Genomic DNA, 23,844 nt, shown 5'->3' with positions numbered 1-23,844 from the left:
AAGAAGCCTTCATACTGTTTTCTGTTGCATTGGCATCAATTTATATTCTCACCAATAGCATAGCATTCTAGTTTCTGCTAATGTTCCCAACACCTGTTATTTTCTGTTTGGATTGTTGGCTGGCTTTTTTTGGGTTGTTTTGTCTTTCATTTCAATAGTAGCTATCCTAAAGCATGTATAAAATACTGATTTTTAGCCCTGGTGTTGGTTTTTATGTGTTCCTTCATAAAAGTGCTCTCATTGTCCTTGCTTAGGGTTAAAACTGTCAATGACTTTAGTGTCCTTTTCTTGATACTAACATTTTTTATAACACTTGTAAAAGACAGACATACTAGCTTCTCTATGGGAAGGCTGTTCAGTACATCTAATAATTAAGTTTTGAAGTTTTGTTTAAAAAAAAGACTTGTCAGCAACAAACAATCTTATTTTATGCATTTGGAGCTGTGTTTAGTTTTCCTCTTCTTTCATTCCTCAGTGCCTACAAGCTGATATGAGATCACTTTTGCTCTAAGCCAAGTTTATAGTTACTACGATCATATTTAAACTTTTACTGTCTTGAAATTATTCTTTGTGAATCTCAATATTAATGATCTAACAATAAGCAATTCTTGGCCTTTTAAAAAGAGATTTATTGTTGTTGTCATCTTTGGGAAAAACTACATGGGAATAAAAATAAAAGTAAGTAAGAAAAGTAAGTTTTCACTCCCAAGTTAGCAATGAGTCAAATTATTCTCAGAGACTTGTGTTGCCGTAGAAAATGTGTTTTTTTCTGAATATATGGCAAAAGCAGGTACTTGGTAGATATTTCACCTTGTTTAGATAGTGTTGGTGTAGAACAGGACTTGGTTAGTTCTGTTTTTAAAGCATGGAGATTTCAGTTCATGTATTATTTCATTCACAACCACATAAAAATTGTGTATAGGGGAACTGTACTGTATGAACAGAAATTAATTGTTACAGGACTCTAAACAAGTAAAGCATCTTCTTTCAACTTTGAATAATGACCAAAAGACAGCCTGCACAGTGATCAGTCAGGAATAATCTGATAGCCTTGTACCTACTTACGTAATGTTCTATCACTACCATTTCCCAATCACTAGGAACAAGAAAATTCTTCAGGACAATTCTTCATGTTCTTTTTTTTTTTAATCTAAAAGGACAAGAAAGATGAGGTCACAGACATATGGATAAATTATCAAATTTAATGCAAGAGAATTATCTTTTTTATTTGGGTGTTTTTCTTTCCTATTTTCTTAAATATAATCTAATTCCTTTTTAAAATTTGGGTATTTCTCTCTCCTATTTCTTTAAGAGAAGAAAATTCTGTTTTATTTTGTTTTGTTTTTTAATTGTAGAGAAGGAAATTCTTTGTTTTACTTTAGAGCCTTAGGGAAAAGCAGAGAAAGAAAATGACTTAAGAAATCTATAATGTCACTATGTCAATGGAAACTTTGGGGAAGTTTGTCTAGGGAATCGTCTTTCTCTGTAGATCAAAAGCTACAAGTCATTCGCTTTTCATGCATGAATGACTTCAAGATTTTTTTTTCACCAGATACTGAACATTTGATTTAGAAAACAAGTAAGTGTCATTTTATGAGCTAGAGTTATCAATAGCAAGCACTACTTGCTATCAATATATAAGGACAGAAAAGTTGATGGGATCAACTTGTGTTAGCCTTTTAAAATTACGTTGTTTTGGGGGCTGGGATTGTGGCTTAGTGGTAGAGCGCTTGCCTAGAATGCATGAGATCCTGGGTTCAGTTCCCTAGTACCACATAAACAAAAATAAATAAATAAAATTAATTTAAAAAAATACACAGCTTTGTACAGTGGCAGTATTGGAGCCAATGAGATTTATCTGAGGCACAATTGTTGCTAATTAAAAATGATAATATGCCATTAAGTTAAAATTTATGTGATTATACATTCTAAAGCAAATGTGCATAGAAGAAATAGTAATAAGCATTTATTCTAAAATGGAGTTCACTTCAAGTTTTTTTAAAGCAGTATTTTGAGAGTTGTTTGACTTTTAATATACTTAGTAAACTTACTGTGTATGATGTAAATAGTTCCTGGATTTGAATCTTGAGTTTTGACTGTTCTAGCCTTTAAACTAGTTCTTTTGTTTGGATTTTGTTTTTTGTTTTGCCTTCTGCTGGTAACATTAGTTGATGAGCCTAACATATTACCCAAGAAGCCAAAAGTAATTGCAAAAGAATTGAGAGACTTGGATCATTAGGGATACCATGGTCATTACAAGAAAAGATCCTAACTAAGTTGGTGGTAGTTTTGAAGAATTACAAATTGGATTAAAGATAAATATCTGAAGGAATATTTGGAGACAGAGAAATTACCTTATTCTTAGTTGTCTTTCCACAAACTTTATATTAGAATGTCCCTGTTTTATAAGTCTGAAAGTCAAATCTGTTTTAAATTTTATTATTTCTGTAAATGATCTTCATACAATAACATCTTGTGATGAACCAGATGTTGCTGGCTAAATGTAATTAGTCCAAGTTGAAAATATAAGTCTGTTGATAAAAATCTATAAATGTGTAAAAGCCTATAAAGAATAGTGATATTTTAGTCACAAGGAGAAAAGCATCAGCTGACAATGCATTTTCCAGTCCATTTTTCCTGAGAAGGTACCAGATTGGTGACATTGTACGCTTGAGCTTGATTTAAGGTTTGAGTGAGTTAACAGCTGGGCAATATATTGTTTTGAGGAGTAAAGTCTAGGCAGCACCATTTATTACAAGTTTAAATTTCAGTATTCAGTTCATTCATCACTGCCTAATAAAGACTGTACTTCCTTTTCACCACATTTATTCACTGACTGTTTTTCAAACCTGTCCAAAAACAAGACAAAGACAGATGCCTTTGTGTGGGCAGAATATGAGCAGTCAGGATAGCTGTTTGATGTCTGCCAGGTTTACCAAATCCAGCAGTACAAAGCCTATAAAGTGAGACCCCTGGCTGGTACCTACTACTAGGTAATTTAAGAATCACATAGAAAAGACCTGTTAGTAGCTTTCGGTTCTTTAAATATCAAGTTTTTTTTAAAAAAATTACAATGATCAAAATAATGTTCAGGATATTTACATAAATATGAAAGCCTTACTAAAGGAAATGGAAGCATATTCTGTCATGTCAGATGTAGTAGACTAAAGTAGAGACCTGAGATTAGGAGTTAGTGACACACCTAAATTTCTTATTGAAAATTCCATCTTGGATCATATATCTTCATGATTTATAACTGATTACTAGGGTTTTGATTGCATTGTCAATAACTTCAGTATAAGTTGTACTTTGGAGGAAAAGCAAGAACTTCAGCAAAATTAAAATGGTAAGAAAATAAATAGACACAGATTAGGAGAAAATATTTGCAATGTGTATAATTGACTGAAAAGAAACTCTTGTATCTACAAACTTGCTACAGAAGACCCTTTGTATCCACAGTTTCAGATAGACCACCACTGGGGAAAAACTGAACCCTCAGGATGCATAAAGTTCATGTTATGTGGCCCACCTGTGTACACAGTCCTATTAGGTAGTCATTATTAGACCCAATTTTGAGTCTAGGAGCTACAGTCACAAGATACAAAATATCAAAGCCTAACTTTCAACCCTGTACTCTATTCTTATCCATCCATTTACCACATCAATATAGTCTTAATTCTAATGTCATTACAATTTAATAATTTTATTCATTTATTGAAATTTCAGTGAGTTAAATATTATTAATGGAAGAATTACAATATGTAACATAATACTAGATTTTAAAATGTATTTAAGTCCTCAATATGAACACAATGCAAAAGTCATTGACATTTATAGTAAAACAACCTCCAAACATTGATTCTTTCTAGAGAAAGTTTTTGGAATCCAAGCCATCAAGGCTAAGACTGTGCCACCATATTGACTGCCCTGGATTTTATTTCAAAGCACCTCAACATTGTATAATAGATGTCATCAGATAAGACCAAAGGGTCAGCTTCTTCTCCAGATTTTCAGGCTAGATTTTCAGTTCTAGCTCTGGTTGTTTTGACTATGTTTTATGATGGTACCTGTTCAACATAAGGACCTCATTTAGAATCAGTTTGGATTTTTAATGATGTTAATGTAGCAGCAACAATCTTTCTGGCATAAAATTCCAAAATATATTTGTGAGTAGGAATTTTACATAGTAATATTTTTAATCATTATATTATAAACACTGAAATTTTCCCTATTATTCCAAATACTGGGTTCTAACCATGGGCAGGATTTGACATAAATAACAATGAACTTCTTACCATGAGTTGATAATTTTGTAAGTAAACTTGGCATGTTATTAAAATATAAATTATTATACCATACTGTAATCTTATTTCAATTATCTATTGCTGTATAAGAAAAATATCCCAAAATGTAGTAAATAAAGCAAAAGTTTAACCTTATTGAATCAAGAATTTGAACAGGTACAAATGGATGGTTCAGTCTGTTCTGCAGTGTGTGAGACTTTAGCCAAGGATGGTCAGGTGTCTTAGAGCTACCTGGGACAGTCCATACGTACCTTGACATATGCCCTTGGTCATGGTTCTGCCTATGGAACCAATTCTTCCAGTCTCCGCTATGTTTTTGGATTATCACGAAACCTAATCTCAGATTCCAAGAGGACGTATTCCAAAAGTGCAAGCCCTAATAATCTACTATTAAGCCTCTTGTTATATCTTATTTTATAGTGTTTATTAGCCAAAGCAAATTTTCTAACCAGTTTTCTATATTGTGTACATTTATATTTTCCTAACAGTTATCATATGATCAACCTTACAGTTAGGGTAGGATCAGATCGCAACAAAAAAATGCCAACCAACAAATTCTCCAAACAGTATTATTATTATTATTAATTTATTTCTTAAGAATTCATTTCCCCAGACTCACCTACCAATGTGTTAATATATTTTAGGGACTGATTAGGATACTTTGTTTTCAATTTGTGAATTGGGATAAGGCATCATTTCACTTATGTTTCTTTAAATAAATGTCTGAATTGTGATAAATCCTAGTCCATGGCTCCTAATGGGTTGGATTTTTGTTTTTTGTTTTTTCCTGTTCCTGGGGTTTGAGTTCACAGTATAGGTGCTATTCCTGAGCCTCTTAGTGCCCAAGGCTAGTGCTCTACCACTTGATCCACAGCACAACTTCCAGCTTTTTTCTGAGTAGTTTATTGGAGATAAGAGTCTCATGGACTTTTCTGATAGGGCTCAGTTCGATCCAGGATCCTCAGATCTCAGCCTCCTGTGTAGGTAGGAATACAGATGTGAGCTACTGGTGCCTGACTATAATGTGATTTTTTTTTGTCATTGATACAGAAATGTATTTTTAACTTACTTCGCAAATAATAATTGTATCCACAGAATATATAATGTTTAAACATCACATATGTACATATGTATATATAATATATTAACAAACATATATTCATCCTTGTGTTTTACAGTGACATAGGAAGTGTTTTTAAATTGTTTTTGAAATAGCTATTCTATAAATATTTATGAAGTACCCATGTATCTAGTCCCAAATATAATTCACATTATAAGAACATTAGAGAAATCAAAGCTATGGAACTTACATTTTTAGTGAGACAAATAGAATATGGCTCTATTGTTTAATACATTGAAAAAGATCAAATAGACTATGGAGAGCACAATGATACAATTCTTTAAAAAGACTAAGTCAAAAACCAAACAAAATAAGTATGGGTAAATGGGGGCATGTAACCTAAGAGGAGAGAATTAGAAGAATGAAGGATGGAAGAAAGTAGAATGCAGGCAAGAATGCAATGTATAGCTGGGCATGGCATGATAGCTCATGCCTGTGATCATAGCTACTTAGGAGGCTGAGATCTGAGAATCGCAGTTCAAAGCCAGCCCCGGCACTAAAGAACCTGAGACTCTTATCTCCAGTTAATCACTAGAAAATCAGAAATGGGGCTGTGGCTCCCTAGGGATAGGGTGGTAGCCTTGAACTGAAGAGCTTAGGGCAGCACCCAGGCCCAGAGTTCAAGCCCCCTGACTGACAAAAAAAAAAAAGTAATGCAATGTATATACCACAGAGATTGAAGACAGGGGGAGGGGAGGATGGTAAAGATGTTGAAAGGATGACATAGAATGATTCATTGTACTGGCTGGGAGTTTGGCCTAGTGGTAGAGTGCTTGCCTAGCAAACACAAACCCGGGTTCAATTCCTTGGTACCACATACATAGAAAAGCCGGCACTGGTGTTGTGGCTCAAATGGGAGAGCACTAGCTTCCAGGAAAGCCCAAGGACAGTGTTCAGGCTCTGAGTTCAGTTCCCAGGAAGGGGAAAAAAATTCATTGTGTGCATAAACTGCTTTGTTAAATGACAAAAACTTCAGTAATAACCTAAAACATAAGAAAAGTGAGGGAATGGGTAGATTGGGAGAGGTGAATGAAATGTTGAAAGGAGTAACATTGATTGTTGAATGGCAATTCCTTTGTACAACTACTTAATAAAAATATTCAAAAAAGAAAGAAAAAGATCAAACTCAAGCAGCTAGTATTGAAAAGAAAAAGATTAAACTCAAACAGTTAATATAGTAGGCCCAAATGGCATGGTTCTCAGTCTCTTTCTAAGAATTATATTTTTAACTTTGGAAGTAGTTGGATGGACTACATTAAAACAGTTAACATTCACCCAAAAGTGGTCTGTGCTATAAATGTGTAAAGGGAGAGAAAAGATGTCAAGATGCAGGATTTGGCATAGCCTTGCTTGATTCATACAGATTTGGTGTGACATAAACAAGGATTTGGGGGTTGGATTTAATTGGAAATTGAGTCATCGAATACTGAAAATTAAATACTTTAATCACTAGTTAATTTTCTCTTTGACAGCGAACAGATCTGCCTTATTTTTAGAATGAAGGTAATTTAATTTTAAATTTAAACATTAAATCCCTGGGTAATTTTACTTTATAACATTGGAGATTTTATTCATAGAATTTTACTTTTTGCTAATTATACTGGACCCTAACAGCCAACAAATGAACAAAGAAAATTTATCATTTGGGATATAATTTTCAGGATATGATAAGTCAGCCTAGTCATACATATAAACATTATCTTCCTGAAATATTAACATTAAAGTAACAATAGATCTTGGATCATATTCTAAAAGTATTACACATTCTGAAATAATCTATGCACATTTGTCATATGTTATACGTGCAAGAACATGAATCCAAATTTGAAATGGTTAGAACACAGAAGAATTCATTGTAACCGAAGTCCATGAGAAAGCCATAGTAGCAATAATTCAGATATACATATATTGCAGATGATAGAAGTCACTGAATCTTGAGACACTGTCAAGATAGATTCTTGAGACTGTGAGAGAGATGATAAGATTCTTGAGACTGTGAGAGAGATGATAAGACAACTTTACTCTCTGTGATTCAGTAGGATTATATGAGAACATACACTATGTGGGTGTAATTTGAAAATATGAATCAAAAACCAAGGCCAGTGGTTTTGTTTTCAAGTCATCACATTCATTTTGAGGACACCTAAAAGTACAGTTCTCAATTAGTCACTGTCAATCCATTCATCACCAAATATCTTGGTTTCCTTGTGACTGTCTTGATTCATCGGTTGTTTGGGGATGTATTATTTCCAATTTAATTCCATATGATTGGAGATCATGCTTTGTATTATTTTAATCCATTTAAATGTGTGGAGGCTTGTTTCATTGGCTAACATGCACTCTATCTTGGAATGTTTCATATGCACTTGAAAAGAATGTGGATCTGCAGCTTGACAAAATGTTCTATAGATTGCAGTACCACATTATTATTATTATTATCATTATTATTATTATTATTATTATTATTATTATTTGTGCATGCTAGTCCAGGGGCTTGAACATGGATCTTATGATCTCGCTTGCCTTTTTTTCTCTCAAAGCCATTTGAAAGAGTCTCCTAGCCTTTCCAGCCTGGAATGGCTTTGAGCCTCAGTCCTCAGATCTCAGACTCCTGAGCAGCAAGAATTACAGGCATGAGCCACCAGTGCCCAGCAGCAGTGCACTTTTGATCATTCACTTCAAGGTACAAGGAAGAATATAAGGAAATGTATGACACTTTAACTTGCACATTTTCTTATTGAAATACGTGATAAACATGTCCCAAACCCAAGGATTATAGATAAATAGAATTTTGTAGCTTCTAGCAAAAATGGAAAACAATTTGAGTTACTCCTAAGGCTGGAAAAAAAGAGGAAAATGTCAAGATAAGGCCTTCTACTACTCTAGAGTTCTTCCTATTTACATATTAGGAAGCAACCTCAGGGAGTTTTATGTAAACTTTCCCAGTGTTGTCAGAGAGCGAGCTTTCAAGTCCAGACTTGAATCTAACTTGTGATTTCAAAGCTTGTGATCTCTGTATGCAGAACTTAAAGGGGAAATATAAGAGATACTTGCTTTTAGTATTATTGTTGTTATTGTTGTGCAATTATAAATATATGTGTTGAAGAGTTTCATGACCTAAGAGATAGCAGATTATGAATTTACAGTTTAACAAGAGTAAGATTCTGTTTTGTTGGCATACTTTTCATGTGGATTTGAGAAGATCTAATAAAGCAGTTAATGCTTTATCATTAATCGAAGTAAAAGGCTTCAGTGAGTCTAAGATTACACAATGAATCAGAAGTCCTGACAAAGAAAGTCTTAGGCATCAGGGCAAACCTCCAGTGTCACTTATAAGAAGTTACTCTGAAAATCAGTGGAACATGAGGAAGTAATCTATGCCATAATATTCTAGCACCTTTTTCCCCCGTTGTCAGGACTCAAAGCCTGAGTCCTGAGCATTGTCCCTGAGCTTTTTCCATTCAAGGCTACCACTTTGCACCATAGCACCATTTCTGATTTTCTGTGGGCTAACTGGAGATGAGTCTCACAGATAACCCGCCTTGACTGGTTTCAGACTGTAATCCTCAGATCACAGCCTGCTGAATAGCTAGGATTACAGGTATGAGCTATGGGCACCCGGCTGTTCTAGCACTTTTTAAAAAATTTGACATCATGTGAAGTCTAAACCAAACACTATTGAATAACAGAGCTTACCTTAACTTACCTGCATTATGAGAGATAGAGGGTACATTTAATGTTGAATTTCAGGACTTTGGGTGAGGAGGTAGGTTCCTCAGGGAAAGAGAAAGAAGGAAGTACTTTCCAAAATCCATTTGTTATTCTTTGATTTATCATGTTAGCTTTGGGTAGTCACTGTTACATCACTTACTAGGTATGTGTTCTTTTGAACAAGAGCATAGCACCATCGACAAAGCTAATGAATGGTAACAAGTTGAAAACTAAAGCACTTGTCAAATTTTAGACTACTCTCCTACCCAAAACCTATTACCTCCCCCTAAACCACACATTAGAAAAGGCATTCAAAAAATTGCCTCTACAAAACGCAATAATGAATGCATATTAAGCTCATAGAGGAGCTCCTGTGTTCCTTTGGTTCCTACGCAATGTCAGAGCTTATTTATTAGTGACATTACCTGAGAAGAAAAACTTTAACTTATCTACTCTTTTCCAGTTGTCTTTTAAAATTTTTAGTGTGTCCATCTGTAAATATTGTAATTTGACCAAATGTAATTACCTTTGTGAGCCTCTTGCATGAATTTATCTTTAAAGCTACAAATATGTTAACAAACCTGCTTATTTATATGTGTGTTGATTATTTGAACCATTTGTTGACTATGCAGACTAGTACTATCAACTTTCCAAGATATTTGTTCTAAGTGGAAATCTCTGGCCTCACCCTAACCTACAGAATTAGAAATTCTGGAGTTCCCAACGTATTTTTTAACAAGCCTTCAGGTGGTTCTAGTGTTTGTAAGATTTTAGAAATGCTGGTCAAACTATGTTCCATTGAAAATATTTTCTCTCTATCCCTACTCTTTTCTTTTCTCTCTTTCTCTCTCTCTCTCTCCCTCTCTCTCCCCCCCCTCTCTCTCTCTCCCTCCCTCCCTCCCTCCCTTCCTTCTCTTCCTCCTCTTCCTCCTCCTCCTCCTCCTCCTCCTCCTCCTCCTCCTCCTCCTCCTCCTCCTTCTTCCTCTTCTCCTTCTTCTCCTTTTTTCCAGTCTCGAGGCTTAAATTCACAGCCTGGGCACTATTCTTAGACACTTTTTCCTCCAGGCTAGCACTCTGCCACTTGAGCCACAGCACCACTTCCAGTTTCTTCTGAGTATGTGGTACCGAAGAACCAAACCCAGGGCTTGATGCATGGTTGGCAAACACTCTACCACTAGGCTATGCTCCCTGCCCATCCCTACTGTATTCTAAAGCCATTTTTAATTTCATTCATCCAGTACAACTTTTAATGTATATAATGCAGATCATATGAAATGTGACATTTTTCTTCTCAGTATATTCTTTATAGTTCTGATTATCTTCCAGAAGAGCTGATTTGTTTACTTCATTTGCTTTCATGTTTCTTGCCATATTGTCTTTTAGTATATCATCCTCTTTCTGATAGTCTACCTATAATAATAACATTCAATGGATTCAGAGGGTTTATTGAAATACTGTGTTTGGATGTGCTTAGCCCTGTACTTGGAAACATTTGGAAATAAAGAAGAAAAATAAAAGTCATGTGAAACTTTTATAATATTACTTTATTAAGTATAATTTTAATGACCTTCCTTGCTTTATGAAAGAAAATTATGTTTACTCACAAAGGACAAATAATGAATCTTTCTACTTGTCATATTGGCTTAATGAAGAGTGGTGAGAGTACATGAAAGCCAAATGTTCACCTTACTCTGTAAAATGGTAGTTCTTATTCATGAAGCATGAATCAAGCTTAAATTAAGAACTCACATAAATATAAATAAAGCATCTTTTCCATTTGGATTGAACTACTTTGGATCTCACACTAGCTAAATTAAAAAGATGTTTTTATTAGGTGCAAGTAGTTTCCAAAGTGCTTTTCCTGGCTCCCATCTTGTCCATATTTTCTTGAAGGTTTGGGCTAGATTCAAGCAGAGTTTTCATGGTGTTTGTCTGCCAGGTGGTGGTAACAAAGTCTCCTGAAACCCCCTAGGGTGAAGTCAACCTAGGCTTGTGGAAAAGAAAACCTGGCGCACTCTGCAGCAGTAGCCTGGTTATGAGTCAGATCTTGCCTTCAGTCCCTGGTGCCTCAAAGGATGCAGCTTGTTTTCAGCCAAGTGCCAGCCAGTGTCAGAATCCACAAATTCATTTAGAGCAGAACTTTAAGGCAGCAGTGTAGGTGAGGGTTTTCATTGAAGTTAGGCAGCAGGCCCTGGAATGGCTTAGTGCCTATGGCGCCCATGCAGCTGCACCATTCTGTGTCATATGGCTCTCTAGAGGGGAAGAAAACATGGCTGAGTTTCTGCTTTTCTTTCTTTTCTCTGACTTTGGAACTCTGTTGTTTACTGTTTGAAAAATTACAGAAGCATCTTTCTTCTTGCCTTACTGTGCTGTCTCTTCTATGGCTCTAAGGATAGGAAACAAAAAAGTGAAAAGTAAAAGTAAAGCCAGATGTGGTGGCTCATGCCTGTAATCCTACCTACTCAGAAGGCTGAGATCTGAGGATCACAGTTCAAAGCCAGCCCAGGCACGAAAGAACCTGAGATTCATCTCCAGTTAACCTGTAGAAAACAGGAAGTGGGGCTTGGCTCAAGGGCAGGGAAGTAGCCATGAGCTAAAGAGCTCAGGAACAGTGTCCAGACCCACAGTTCAAGGCCCCTGACCCACACACAAAAAAAGTGAAAGTTTATGTTGTTCAGAGAACAAGTTATCAGCATATTTGACTTTAAGAAAGAAGAGCAAATTTCATTCACATTTTAAAGTAATTCAAACTTTCAGTCAAATTGTGCTGGAAATGTTTTAAAGTCTCTCTACTGTCAGTAGAGACTTATCATCTAGCATACATTAGATACACCCTATGATAAAAAATGTACTTATTCATTCCACAGATTATGCTATACTTTCTTCTTGATTTTATATATTTATTCCTAAATATCTGAGATTATGCTATGAGAGTGTAAGAGATAGCATAGTTTTAATAGCTAGACTCTTAAATAAAAGATTGTTCATTAAGTATCCTGAAAAATAGAATATTTGATTAAAGTTATTTTAAATTATTTATGCTTTTATTTTAAAGAATGAATGATGAGTTATACTGTTTACCAATACCCAAAGGTATTGTTAACATATATATATTACAATTTTAAATGTGGAATATATATATACATTTATCTCTATATAAGTATCTATATTTATACCTGTATATATGTATATGAAACCCCAATGATGGGGTTCAGAAAAAAGAATTATGGAGAAAGTAGCATGAAAGCTAAGGTTTGAAAAATGATTGTGAGGGCTAGGAGGATGGCCTAGTGGTAGAGTGCTCTCCTGGCATTCATGAAGCCCTGGGTTCAATACCATATACACAGAAAAAGCTGGAAGTGGTCCTGTGGCCCAAAGGTAGAGCTCTAGCCTTGAGAAAGCCCAAGGAGAGTGCCCAGGCTCTGAGTTCAAGCCCTAGGACTGACAAAAACACACACTAAAACCACCCCATAAAATGATTATAGAGAGATGTGGGAGGGAGGAGTATCTTAGATCATGAGGAATAGATGTTGATGATTATGACAGGTTCTGAGAACTACAATTTTAAATGTGGAATACATGTAAGGGCTGAGGCAAGAGATTGAGATGGCAACAAAGCAGAGCTGAGACTCATGAGGTTGGACTTGGAGAATTAAGGGGTGTAGTACCAAAAATGTAAGGCCAGAATTGATGCTCTGGAACTTGAATGATACACATTCTAAGCACCACATGTGGTGGTGAACTTCATTAAAGCATTCAACTGTACCTAAAGTTCAAGCTTGCCAGTTAGATAAGACAACAAAGAAAGGCTGTTTTCAGTGTCAGGTGAGGAAAAACATCATTTATGTATTGGTTTTCTCAGTCTTAAAAAAGCAAGTGAAGTACATCCTGGGCCAATCAGGAAACTACATGCCTACCCGTGTAGAATATCTTATGTTAGAAAAAACAGCCTCAGGTGGGGATATGGCCAGGAGGGATCACTACTACACTGTTGGTGGGAGTGCAAACTCGTTCAACCACTATGGAAAGCAGTATGGCAGTTCCTCAAAAGACTAAACATAGAGCTCCCCTATGACCCAGCAATTTCACTACTTGGCATTTACCCAACCGTCCAGAAACAAGGGCATACTAAATCCACTAGCACAATGATGTTCATTGTAGCACTATTTACCATAGCAAAGATATGGAATCAACCCAGATGTCCCTCAGTTGATGAGTGGATCAACAAGATGTGGTATTTATACACAATGGAATTCTATGCTGCTGTCAGAAAGAATGGCATCATCCCATTTGTAAGGAAAAATCCTATTAAGTGAAGTAAGCCAGACTCAAAGAAACATAGGCCCAATAGTTTCCCTCATTTGTCATAATCAGTAGAAACCTTAGGCTCTCCTAGCAGACATTCACAATAGAACAAAATCTAGATACATAAGGCCATATAGTATGATGCTAAATATAAGGACCTCCAGGATATAGAAACAAAAGCCATTTAATGAGTGATTGCTGTCCTTAATGTACCATGTTATCTCTCATCTCTTTTGCTGTTCTTTGGTTAACTTATATTATTACAGTATTTCACCTGGTTACCTGATATATTGTACATTCGCATATTTGGTTATTTGAAATTGGATAGGGAAGGGGGGAAATCAAGATAAGCGGGAGGAGGGGGGAGGGAAATGGGGACCATGTAATGAGAAAGGGTATCAATGTTTGTTGAAGTTATGCATCTTCTATCTGGTGAATATAATGTAACCCTTCTGTTAATCACAATAAAATTATTTTAAAAATAAATAAAAAGAAAAAACAGCATCAATGTCATCATCATGGACTCTATTTAGGACTTGAGATAGATCTAAAGCAGAATGACTCATCTGTAACCTTGCTGTTGAGTAGCATCAGAACAGCAGGCCTTTTTACCTCTTTTTAAGTGGTCAAGAGTTAAAGATCAAAGAATTTCACTTGATGGAGTATCCTTAGCATCTGGACTGCATTGGATAAGAAAGACAAGACCAACTTAAAACATGGAAACTCTTTGTGATTTCAGAGGATTGCCTACATACATCTCTCCTTGTGAACCGTTGAATGCAACCTTGTCATCTTCTAGAAGCCATTGTATATAATTTTGATCTGTACTGATGAAAGTCTAGATCATCAACTAGATAAACCTTGCACTTCATTTTTTTCTTATTTAACTCATACATGTATATTGTATTTAAATACATTTTCCACGTACTCATTTTTACATGAGAAAAATGCATTTTGATGTCATTAAAAATGTTTAGCAAGGACTGTGACAAATGGAAAATCTTAAATTATGTAAATACGAAATGGTGACTATTTTCAAAGGAATGTAGCCTTCACAAAAATAGCCTTATCTTTTTCTGTATGCAACCTTTTGTCTAATTCTGTTATCCCAGTGATTTCTTTTGCATTTGCTGTATTTGAGATGTCTTCTTTTCACAAAAAAATTCCAACTTTTCACAACCTATCACCTTTTCCTCTGAAATTTTCCAGGATTAGTACTCTAATTAGTTTATACCTTTGTTTATTAGTATCCACTATATTGGATCATAGTGCAGATACTGTGGGAAATGTAGCTTGCTAATTGTTTTTCTGAGTGACTTTAGAGTATAGTAAAATTTTTACCTAGTCATTATCTTCAAAAATTAAGGCATAGGAAATCCAAAACAACACACATAAAATATCCACGAAGAGCTTTCACCAACAATAAGTAAATGAACATCCATTTTCTAAATGTCTTGTCATACTTTTTATACAGAGGTAAAAGCAAAGTTAAAGAGTTTTATTAAAAAAGAATTATGAGATATTTTAAGAAAAAGTTACTCTTTAACATAGAATAATATTAAATGGAAGTCAGACTAAAGAAATTTCCAAGTTTCATACAAGTATTTCCTAAATGTTGTTTTATTAGAAGTGATAAAGCATATTTAATTATTTTTTAGAAGATAGTTATACCTTTTTTCTGGTACTGGGGTTTTGAACTTCGAACCTTTTCCTTATGCTACATAATCCATTTATCCAGCCCCTTCATTGAGTTTCAGGATAATTTTTTTACATTTTTATGGGCCAAGTGTTTACTTGGAGGTAGAGATTATGAGAATTGTGGCTCAAGACTAGCCTGGGAAGAAATGTAGCAAATACAACAACAAGAAAAAAATCAGGGTGTGATTACTTGTAAAAGTAGAAAGATCACAATCTGGGACCATTGACTACTGTTACTGTGGACAGAATTATACACTCTATTAAGGAAAGCAGTACAGCATGGAATAAACTACAAAGACCTTAAAGTTCATAATCCAATTATTGTGAAGAAGTAATTGTTACAGTTTTGACTTAGATTATGTTGCCAACTGCAAGCCTTCCTTATTTTTCATTCTTGTACCAAATCTCTTCCTTCCTAGACCCACCCGTATACTCCATGGTCAAAACAGTTTCTATTCACATTGTACTCATGCTTGCAGTACCAACAGTATGTCATGTTTACCATTAAATTTTATTAGTTTTTCAAGTACTTTTAGGGTTCTTTTAAATATTTCTCTTTCAGTTTTTATATACATGAATTTGTTAAAAATGTGTTCATTCTTTCAATTTGACACATTTATGAACAACTGTATGTCATGAGTAAAACTACCAAAATATAATGAAAAATCTAGTCTACAGTATCTTAGTAAAACTGTATTGAAAGTTTAGCTTTGCTTTCTTATATAGTGCTCTTGAAATAATCATTTTATTATTAAACTTTCAGCCACTATTTGTTCTTGAATGACAGATAAGAACTATGTTACTTAAAAGTCCATTGAAAGTTTATTTCTAGGGTATGTCAATCTACTTTCTGTTTAAAATGAAGTATGAACTTTTTGTTTTTGTTTTTGTTTTATTTTTGTTTTGTCAGTCATGGGGCTTAAACTCGGTCTGGTCACTGTCCCTAAGCCTCTTAAGGCTAGCGTGCTCTACCACTTGAGCCACTGTACTACTTTTTTTTTTTTCTTTCCTGGTGAGTAATTGGAGATAAGAGTCTAACCAACTTTCATACCCAGGCTGACTTTGAACCATCCTCAGATATCAGCCTCCTGAGTAGCTAAGATTACAGGTCTGAGCCACCAGCGCCCGGCCTAAGTATGAACTTTTTAATATATGTTAATTGTTTTCTGACCTGTTTTCTATCTATATCAGAGTCCTTGAAATGTAAGGAATGCAATGTACTATACAAGCAAAATGAATACCAGATTTTGAAGATTTGTACAAAAATATAAAAATGTCACATGAATGTTTTCTATTTTGCTTAGATACAGAATTTTAAAGATAATTTATGTTTTCTCTGTGTTTGTGTGAGTGTGTTTGTGTGTGTGCTTGTGTGTATGTGTGTGTGTATGTGTGTGTGTGTGTGTTTACTTTGGAAAAATGTAGCTTCTGGAGACTTTAAATTCATTGTATGTCTTACCTTAAATTTCTGTTGATAGGCATAAATGTACATGAAGATTTGTAACAGATAGTTACAACAGCAGGACCCAAATCCCGGAAAAGATCTAGATTGAGAATAACCAATGTATGTGTGCTAGTTGATCTCATGAGATTTTATTAAAATGCCCAAGTACAGTAGATGGAGAAGAAAAATGCTAACAAATCATAGATAAGAAGAGAATGAGTAAAGTGAAGAACTGGAAAAATCATACTGCTAAAATGCTAAGAAGTCTGATTAGGACAGAATTTCAGGAAAGAAGCAGTTAACATTGCTGAATGATAGGCCAAAGAAGAGAAGAACTGAGAAAAGACCATTATATTGTGTGATATAGAAGTAGTTTCAGAAGAGTACAGGGGGTTAGATTGCAAGAGATTATGAAGTAGACTGTATACATAAACTATCCTTTCAGGAATAGAATCCATTTGTGAAGATAGTAATCACGCGATTTGAATAGAGTCCAGAGAAATTTAACCATATTTGTTTGTTCAGTGAAAGGATCTTTGAAGTAGAAATGCTTGACATTGTAAAAAGAGAGAAGATAATTTGTATAGTAAAGTCCCAAGCCTGAGTGCACACCGAAATCATCCGCAGAACTTGTTACATTGGCAGATACTCAGGCAACATCTCATGTCTCACATTACCTACTCCCTGCAGTTTTGTCACCTGGAATAGGTCCTAGGGGGAAGTGCTTAACCACAGTGTAGTTGAGAAAATTAAGAGAACCAATGAATCACTAGTAAAAAGACTGACCGTATTTATCATCCAGAATGGATATAAAGCCAATGAGAATCATTATGGTACTGTGATAGACCAGGAACTATATACTTAAGGAGATAGTTTGGATTATTATGAGTATGTGCACGTTGAGCAGGAAGAAAAGACTTTAAAAGGTAGTAGATTTTTTTTTAAATCAGAAAGACTAGTTTCAGAATTCAAAGATCTTGAAGGCTGATTCAAAATACGACTTTTTGTGTCTGATGTTAAAAGAAAGGCCTATGACTTTCTAAGTCTAATACAGGTTAGTGAATGGTAAATAGGCATGGAATTTAAAAACAAGAAGAATCACTAAAGGTTCACTCGGTATGGAATGATTTACACTTTAGATTTCATGAATCCTTGGCTTCAATAACTTTGACTTATTTCCAGAAAAGGATTCCTACTTAGGCTTTCAGTTTTCCATGATGCGTAGCTCATAGCTAGCTATGGCTGGCAGTACAATGGATGTTTGAAATTCAAAGATACAATGTGCAAAGCTTTAATGATTCACAAGTGACCATAAAAGTTTACATCAATCAGCTTTCTTTTACTATAATGAAAGCCCTGAGACTAACTAGTCTTAGAAACCTGATGTTTATTTTGCACACGATTTTGAAGACTGAAAGGGCAAATAGCATGGGAGACTATGGCAGGCCCATCAGCAACTCCTGGCTGGGTCACGTCAGGACAGATGACTATGATGGACACATGTATGTGAGGGAAAGATTACATCTTGAAACAGAGACCCAGAGATACTTGGATGTACCAAGACCCATGCCCTCACTAGTAACCTAAGACTTCCACACTGTGAACAACCTCTTCAAGGTTTTGTCACCATTAATACCACCATCCCCGGGGCTAAGTCACTTAGCTAATGAACTGTCGTAAAGCACTTTTTGACTCAGATTGCCTTTAGCACATGATATACTGTATTAATTATCAGAATAATTTTGCCTGGTACATTTCACAGAACAGGAAATTACCAAGTTGTGATATTAGATGTTTGAACTTGATTTTGAAAGGCCAAATGAGTTTTTCAAGTTCATACCAAATTCTGAACATAGAATTGCATAACTACTGGCACCAATTTAGGAATTCATCATGTCTTGATGATGATGATGATGATGATGATGATGATGGTGATGATGATGATGATGATGGTGATGTTTAGTTGTACAAAGGAGGTGCCATATAATGAAGTAGTTTTTAAATGCAATGAATCTTGATCAATGTCACCCCTTCAACATCCTTCTCCCACCCTTCAATCCACCTGTTCCCATACTTTCCTTAATTTTGTGGTATATACAATGAAGTTTTGGCTGCATTCTAACCAACTTCCTCCCTTCATTTGTGTGCTCCTCTCCCCTCTTGCATTTAACTATTTCCTGGTGCAAATTTTGTTGGGCTTTGACTTAGCCTTTCTAAAAGATTATACTATGTCAGCTCTCTCTAGAGTCTATTATACTTCGGTTAATTCGTTTGTAACTACTTGCATACCACCCAACTTGTTTACTTATAGATTAATAGGTACATTCTGTCTACCACAAATGAGGAAAACTATGCAACCTTTGTTTTTCTGGGTTTGGCTTACTTCATTTAACATAATTGTTCCCCAGTCTTTCCATTTTTTAGCAAATAGTTTAAAGCTGAATTATTTTGTGTATATCCATGTTTAATAACTAATACTTACATTAAAATTTTTGTTTTAACTCAAAGTCTTTTAAAACTAGAATAGTAAATTTGCTAGTGATTAGGAAAATAATATGCTTATCTTCGTATGTTTGATATATTTGGAAGGGAAGTATTTTACAGTAACTTAACAGCCAATGTGAAAAGTTATGTTTTTAACTGTTCTCTCTCTCTTTCTCTCTCTGTCTCTGTCTCTCTCTCTCTCTATATATATATATATATTTATGTTTCTGTGTAAGAAATAAATGCGTTATTTGTTTATTTGAAATAGGATAGGGAGGGAGGAAACAAGATGAGGTGAGGGGGGTTGGAGGAGGGAAATGGGGACAAAAACATGAGAAGGGGTAGCAATGTTTGTTAAGTAATGCACCTTCTATCTGAAGAATATAATGTAACCCTTCTATTAATTAATAAAAAATATTTTTAAAAAAGAAATAAATACACACAGAAACAAAATTGAGGTCTAGGAATATGGCCTAATGGTAGAGTGCTCACTTAGCATGCATGAATCATTGGGTTCAATTCCCCAGTATCACATATACAGAAAAAGCTGGAAGTGGTGCTGTAGCTCAGATGGTAGAGTGCTAGCCTTCAGAATACTCAAGGACATTGCCCAGGCCCTGAGTTCAAGCCCAAGGACTGGCACCAAAAAACAAAAACAGCAAAAAAGAAACAAAATTGATAAAATCATTATTTTGTTTTTTCTTGTTTAGAAAAAAAACTTTTTCTTCTAGCACATTATATGCTTAAGTATAACTTTCTTTTTCTTTATAGTGAAGAGCTCAGAAAAGAAGCTAGACAGTTGAAGAGGGAACTCTTAGCAGCAAAACAGAAAAAACTAGAAGATGCAACAAAAGTGGAGAAAAGAAATGAAGGTAAGGGCTTTTGTCAGACTTTCAGTATCTTCTTTATGTGCTTATTTTTACTTGCCCCTCCTCTCTCCAGCTTCCTCCTTTCCTTCTCCATCCCTATTCCTCACTTCTCTCCCTCTTGAGGTTTTTGTTTGCTTTCCCATCCTTGCTTTAGACAGTTAGCCAATAAAATAAATTCCTACTTAGAGCATTTTTCAAAAAATAAAATGGAAACATGATTATAATTATAATTATGGCTCTTAATAGGTTTAATGAACACTAACAGATTACTAAAAATCAGGCAAACCTAAATACCACCATAGCACATAACTGGATTGTAAGTGGACAAGAATGAAATACTCATTTGTGTGTATGTGTGTGTGTGTATGTGTACTCTAAAACATTTAAGAGAAGTAATTGGGACTCATATTCAAGGTTTATATAAACATTTTGTTTGGTTTGGATATATAAATATATAAACATATACTTTTGCTTTTCATTTGTTTTTACTTTATGTTGACTTAGAAGATCTAAATGTTGATGAAAATGATCAAAATAATACCTTGCTGTTTATACTTGTTAATATATTCTGTGAGTTACTATAAATTTTGTTAAGCTAGAATAGCTTCAAAAAAACTGTTGCATTTTATGAAAAAAAAAAAACCTTTAATTTACTGTAGAACTTTTTCACTGGAAAGCTTGTAAGTTTAGTCTCCAACGTTACAGCTTGGAACTCTCAAGTCTTTTCTTTTTGAAATAACGAATTGTACTGTAGCTTCACTTTCAAACCCAATTGGAAATTTTATTCCATTGTCTCCTCTAATAGCATGTACTAAATGTGATGTAATAGATTAACTTTTGCATACTTAGATCCACTATATTCTCATGTTTGTGTGAAGCTTGAAGTTTCCTATCTCCTAGAGTTTTAAGTCATTGATGTTATATTATAAAACATAAGATGCAGCGTATCTAGCTATAAACAATGTGTGCTCTGATAGAGAACAACAGTGCAAAATTCAAACAACATATTAGTGTTTTAAGTGATAGATATAATACTACATAACTATTTGTACTATATATTCAGTTATTTACAGTTCATGGAGCTTTGAAAGTCATCAAAATAAAATATATATTTGAATGAAACCAATTGCTAAAAGAAATGAACTCATCCATGATAGCACAAATTATAAACTGTATTTCAAAGAAAGGATAAACTTATATAGAACTTGAAGGAAGTAAGAGATTTTGCCCAACTGTTAGAGCATAGACTTGAACAAAAAAGCTTGGCAAGAGCACAAGATTATGTGTTTAAACACCAATACCAGCATTTAAAAAAAATAGTGAGATATATGAATTAGACCTGTTTGTAAAATATAACATTAAATAGAACCAAGCTGTAATATTAATAAGAAAAGTTTAAAGAACTACATATTTTCCCTCCCAGGGAATTGTTTCTTCTTTATTTTCTGTTTTGTTCTTTCCTTTTTTTCCTTTTTTTTTCCCATCCTGGGACTTGAACTGAGAGCCTGGGCACTGTCTCTGAGCTTTCTCAAGGCTAGCACTCTATTACTTATCCACAGCACTACTTCCAGCTTTTTCTGTGTTTGTAGTACCAGGGATCAAACCCAGGCTTCATGCATGCTAGGTGAGTACTCTACCACTAGGCCACATTCCCAGCCCTGGGAATTATTCTTATATATGAATTAGACATATGAGAGTAATCCATTTGCTCATAATTTTAATCCTTTTTGAGTAAAATAATTATGAATATCCTCGTGCCTTAAGAAATGTGCCAGAATGGGGTGCTAGTGGCTCAAGCCTATAATCCTAGCTACTCAGGAGGCTGAGAGCTAAGCATCATGGTTCAAAGCCAGCCCAGACAGAAAAATCCATGACATGCTTATCTCCAACTAACCACCAAAAAAACAGAAATGAACCTATGGCTCAAGTGGTAAACTGCTACTTTTGAGCAAACAAGCTCAGTAATAATGCCCAGACCCAGGTTTCAAGCCCCAGGACTAGCCCCAGGACTAGTACAAAAATAAATATAAATAAATAAATAAGAAGTAGGAGAAGAGGGAGGAAGGGAGGAAGAAAAGAAGGATATGAGGGAGGGAGAGAAGAAGGAAGGTAAATGCACCACAGTTAGGTTATGAAATTAGAAATACATTGTGCTTGCCTTTGTAGTACTTGATCAAATAGGAATGAGATAAATGCAACAAAAATACCATTATAGTAAAAATATCATTATAGCGCAGTTGAAAGCTGTGTTAGAAAAAACAGTGTATGTTTATTTGCCTTTGAGATACTAAATATAATTAAGAAAGATTTGAATCTAGAATACTGAATTTTTAACACAAAAGTGAATATTCTTTTGGATCTTTAATCCATGTAGATGAATGCTGATATTCTCAAAAATCTTTTGAATGTCAGGGATAGAGAAAGAGGAATTATTTTTCTGAATGTTATTTTCCTCATAAGAAAAATTTCTGGATTTGCATTAACTCTGAATCACAGTTGACACTGGGTTCCAGAGCAGTGTGGGGTAATTTGTTTACTGGCTTTCATTTTGTTGTCTAATTTTGGAAATGCTCTTTTTATATACTTATTTTTTGTTTTGAAAAAATACAAGAATTTTTTTTAAATGGTGCAAAAATAATCCAGCGTCTGTGATTTGTGGGCATACGTTTGTGCTATTCCTGGTGAACTAAGGGGCTGGGAGCTATCCTTGAATTTTGTGTTCAAAACTAGTGTTCTTACCAATCGGGCTATGGCTCTATTTCTGGCTTTTTGATGGTTAATTGGAGATAAATCTCCTGGGATTTCCTCCCTGAGCTGGCTTTGAATCAAGATCCTTAGATCTCTGTGTCCTAAGTAGCTAGGATTGCAGGCATAAGCCACCAACACTTAGCTTCTGTGTATTATCTTCTCCTCCTCCTCTTCCTGTTCCTCTTTCTCCTCCTCCTCCTCTTCCTCCTCCTCCTCTTCCTTCTTCTTCTTCTTCTTCTTCTTCTTCTTCTTCTTCTTCTTCTTCTTCTTCTTCTTCTTCTTCTTCTTTTGGCTAGTCTTGGGGCTTGAACTCTGGACCTAGGCACTGTCCCAGTGCTCCTTTTTCTGAAGGCTAGAACTCTACAACTTGAGCCACAGCAACACTTCCAGCTTTTTCTGTGTTTAATTGGAAGTAAGTGTCTTGTGGGTTCCTACCCAAGCTGTCTTCAAACCACAGTCCTCAGATCTGAGCCACCTGTGATCAGTCCCCATGTATTTTCAACATTAAGGTCTTTCATAATCTAAAGCCATGATGATCTTTGATAGGTGCCTGGTACTTTCAGCTTGAACTTTTTTATTTTTATTTTAATTTCTGGTACTACATACTGCTTCTGCATTTTCCCATCTGGAATCACAAAGCAACTGTGATTACTGACATCCAGATTTTGCCTTTAGAATCAAATAGCTAAACAATAAATGGATAATTTTATTTTTATTCTGATATTTTTAAAGTGCTATTAGGAGCAGCCATGTTATCACCATCTTGTTAGAAGACTAATGACATTCTTTCTTAGAATATATTTATGATGTACATTGTGGATTGCATTTTTTCTTGGAATTAAATTTCCATTAAGCTTACTTTGATCTTTTAAAGTTGGCTAGTATTGGTAATAAATAATAGAAAATTGTTTATTGTGGAAGATTTGTAAATTTCAGCTATGCAATTTTTAAAACTGGTAGTATTTTTACTCTGTGATTACAAATGATACTATGAGCTATCTTACAGTGTAACATAGAAACAAAGAATTTTAAACATCTTTCAGTGTATATCAGAACTTAGGCTGTCTTACCAGTCTATAGATATTCCAAGGATAAAGCTAAATGAATTCTGGGAACACATCCAGAAGTTCTCATGTGTATTTGTATAGTAAGGATCTTCAC

At 34.8% G+C, this 23,844-nt stretch overlaps 1 protein-coding gene and 1 pseudogene across 2 annotated transcripts in view; both read left to right on the top strand.

The window, feature by feature from the left end:
• The window catches only part of Cwc27 (CWC27 spliceosome associated cyclophilin), a 179,377-nt gene that overhangs the window by 68,511 nt on the left and 87,022 nt on the right, over positions 1-23,844 (top strand). For both annotated transcript variants that reach the window (XM_090331865.1, XM_090331866.1), the window contains exon 11: positions 19,838-19,938. In XM_090331865.1, the coding sequence (XP_090187991.1) occupies positions 19,838-19,938 (101 nt within the window). The remainder of the gene's footprint in view (positions 1-19,837; positions 19,939-23,844) is intronic.
• Positions 1,819-1,931, top strand: LOC150064427 (U4 spliceosomal RNA; annotated as a pseudogene).

This window comes from Megascapheus bottae, chromosome 4, assembly GCF_031878675.1.
Source record: "Megascapheus bottae isolate mThoBot1 chromosome 4, mThoBot2.hap1, whole genome shotgun sequence".
Lineage (NCBI taxonomy): Eukaryota > Metazoa > Chordata > Mammalia > Rodentia > Geomyidae > Megascapheus > Megascapheus bottae.
The sequence above is the reverse complement of the archived record's forward strand: the minus strand, read 5'-3'. Positions and strand labels throughout refer to the sequence as shown.